Below are 2,959 nucleotides of genomic sequence, written 5' to 3'. Positions count from 1 at the left end.
TCCTCAGGGATACCGTCTGCCTCCAACCCTGGATTAGGCCCCCCAGCCCAAAGTCCCTGCTGCATCCTATACCTAATACCCACCATGCTTTTGGTCACCACTTATTTAATGCCACCCTCCCTACTAGACTGAGTTTTAAGGGCAGGGCCCACGTAGCTCCTGTGCTGTTGCATCCCCGAACTTCACAAGGGTAACAGCACCAATTCACTGTGACTGATGCATCAGGTGCTATGCTCAGCCCTTTATATCCACCATTGCACTTAATCTGCCCAGCAACCTGTCATTGGTCCAGATCGTTTTCTTTCAAATTAGTATTTATTTTCACAAAATCAATTATCTTCATCTATTAAAATGACAAATTTCTGAAACTTGTTCCCAATTTTTTTCTTCTACTGAAACAACTGTTAAGACTGCCTATAAGCATCTCCTATAACGCCTATTTGAAGCTGATTAAATTCCTAATAGCTTATATTTTAAATCACTTTCTCACAGACCCATAAATGATCTAAATAGGACCATAAAAATTACCTAGACCAATCTCTCACCTCACAGCTAGGAAAAGATTGAGAAAACCAACTTGGTCCAGGTTATAGTCAGTGGTGAGCCAAGACCATGCCATAACCTCGTTTAATTTTATTTATAACAAAATTAATGCTGCCACTCCAGCATTAATTTCACAAAGGCCAACATTTCAAGTCTCTAAAACCAGTTGGCATCTACCACTTGACTATACAGGTTCCAGTCCCAAACCTACATCCTTCTCTAGCTATGCGACATTGGTTCGTTACTTAAACTATTCATGCCAAAGTCCTCTATGAAATGAGGATATAGCTCCTAACGCTTAGGGTTGTTAGGAAACTTAAATGACATTATACTTAAAAGGTGCTTACAGCAGTGTGTAGCACACAATAAATGCTCAATAAATGTTAGCCAATTTTCCTGTTTGGTAAATATTCTTTAACCATGGTTCTTACCAAAGGTCCAAAATGCTCTCCCTCATTTCTGGAAACATTTTAAAAAAATTTTTAAGTACATTTTTTAGGGTTGATAGTATTACAGATATCTCCCACTTCCCCCATCCTCCCAGCCCCTACCCACTCCCCACCCACCCCCAGGTCTTCACTACCCTATTGCCCATGTCCATGGGATATGCATATAAGTATGTAAGTTCTTTGGTTTATCTCTTTGGAAACTTAATTTTCATGCTACTTTGAGGAATGATTTATTTTTCCAAATTGAAATAAATACAAGACATTTGACGTGTTCACTTACTTTAATAACAATACATTTACCATGTTATCACCATGGAATGTAATTCAGGTTAGAATTTCACAAGCGCAATAAAGCCTTCTGTAGTACATCAAAGTTTCTGTATAATGTCTTTCCAGAGCTTGCTCTTGAATCAGTCATCATTTCCATTATAGGTATTTGTTTAGTTTAACATTTATGATTCTTACAGAGAAAATGAACATACAGCAAATATTTAAAACTGTCTTTCATTACCTTTGTGTTGGCAATTAAAATACATATATCTATTTCAAGGTGACATTTAAAAATTATTCTTATATAACAGCAGCAAAAATATAATTCTGCAATTAGAAAAGAGCTAAACTGGGGTCCATAATTATTTTACATTTACAAGTGTGACTCTAAAATAAATACTACCTTCTAGCAGCTGTTATCAGCATGTTAGGTTTGGTTTAAACACACACGTTCAGTTGTGGGGAGGTTTGTAACATTATATGCCATGCACTGTTCTGAAAGGGTTCTTTAAGAGCCAATCAACCCTAAAAACTGAACTCCTCATTCAGTCCACAAGGCAGGCAGAATAAAGTCAAAGTAACTGGGGCAAATAGGATTCCTACATAACATCAAAAGCATGTGAGATTCTGCAGCAACTGGGAGTTGCTGGATTGGCATGTAGTTCTTGCTTAGAACTAATTTCACCAGAAAAGTTTAACAGGGTGGACATTTCACCACATCGAGTGCATTTAAAATGACGTGTTTCTTATGTGCTAACCTGACCCCCCTGAATGACCTAGCCAGTGAACTAGTCACTAGTAATTTAGTCACCTGGGAAATCAAGCCTGCAAAAAAGGAAGCCAATATTCAAATTAATGTGTTATTGTCTGACCCTCTCAAATGATTATTTTCAACATAAACATATAACCTCAATATGAGATGTCTAACTATAGCAAACACCACCAAGACCAAGACAGCATCTCTTCTTCTATGGTTTAGGTTTTGCCCAGAATTCCTTATACATGGAATAGCCCATACCTTAAAAAAGAAGAAGAAAAAAAGAATGCTGGTTAAGCATTTAAAGATATTTTTTTCAATATTAAGAAAATTAAAAATGGCTCATAAAATAGCTAAAAGTAGCACCTTTGCTAGCATGCAATCTTTATAAAGGGAACAAGACCCCCGGTTGCTTACCTTCTTAAACAGTTTAAATTTCTAAAATTCTTTTTACTTTCCCAAGTAGCTTGAAGCTAGTATGGACTAGCTCAGACTGTTTAATATTTATCTGGCAAGTTTAAAAGGCACTGCTCTTGCTACATAGTACCAGATAAAGTCAATGAATCATAGAGCCAATAAAAGCATTTAATACCTACATTTAAAAAATCTCTTTTATCTTCAACTCAATAAAACAGCAGTCATAGGTCTCTTCCAGAAAATGGATCTTACTTCCAACCCTATGCATATCTAGGCTCTTCAGTGAAATTATGAACTCAGTGATGGACAGGATTTATTTTATAACCTGAGTAAGTGGGTTTACAGTTGTGAGTACATTCTTGTATTATTATTTATTAATGACTAGAGGCCCGGTGCACAAAAATTTGTGCACTCGGGGGGGGGAGGGGTCCCCCAGCCCGGCCGTGTGCCCTCTCACAGTCTGGGACCCCTCAGGAGATAACGACCTGCTGGCTTAGGCCTGCTCCCGGGTGGCAGAGGGCAG

The 2,959-nt window shown here is 37.9% G+C and overlaps 1 protein-coding gene across 2 annotated transcripts in view; it reads right to left on the bottom strand.

Annotated features, from left to right (window-relative positions):
* Positions 1-1,254: 1,254 nt before the first annotated feature.
* HIGD1A (HIG1 hypoxia inducible domain family member 1A) overlaps positions 1,255-2,959 on the bottom strand; it is a 10,059-nt gene continuing 8,354 nt past the window's right edge. For both annotated transcript variants that reach the window (XM_014467651.2, XM_023743689.1), the window contains exon 4: positions 1,255-2,280. In XM_014467651.2, the coding sequence (XP_014323137.1) occupies positions 2,231-2,280 (50 nt within the window). In that variant the 3' untranslated portion in view covers positions 1,255-2,230. The remainder of the gene's footprint in view (positions 2,281-2,959) is intronic.

Source organism: Myotis lucifugus, unplaced genomic scaffold (genome assembly GCF_000147115.1).
Source record: "Myotis lucifugus unplaced genomic scaffold, Myoluc2.0 scaffold_408, whole genome shotgun sequence".
Classification (NCBI taxonomy): Eukaryota; Metazoa; Chordata; class Mammalia; order Chiroptera; family Vespertilionidae; genus Myotis; species Myotis lucifugus.
Note: the sequence above shows the minus strand (reverse complement) of the source record. Positions and strands in the feature narration are given on the sequence as shown.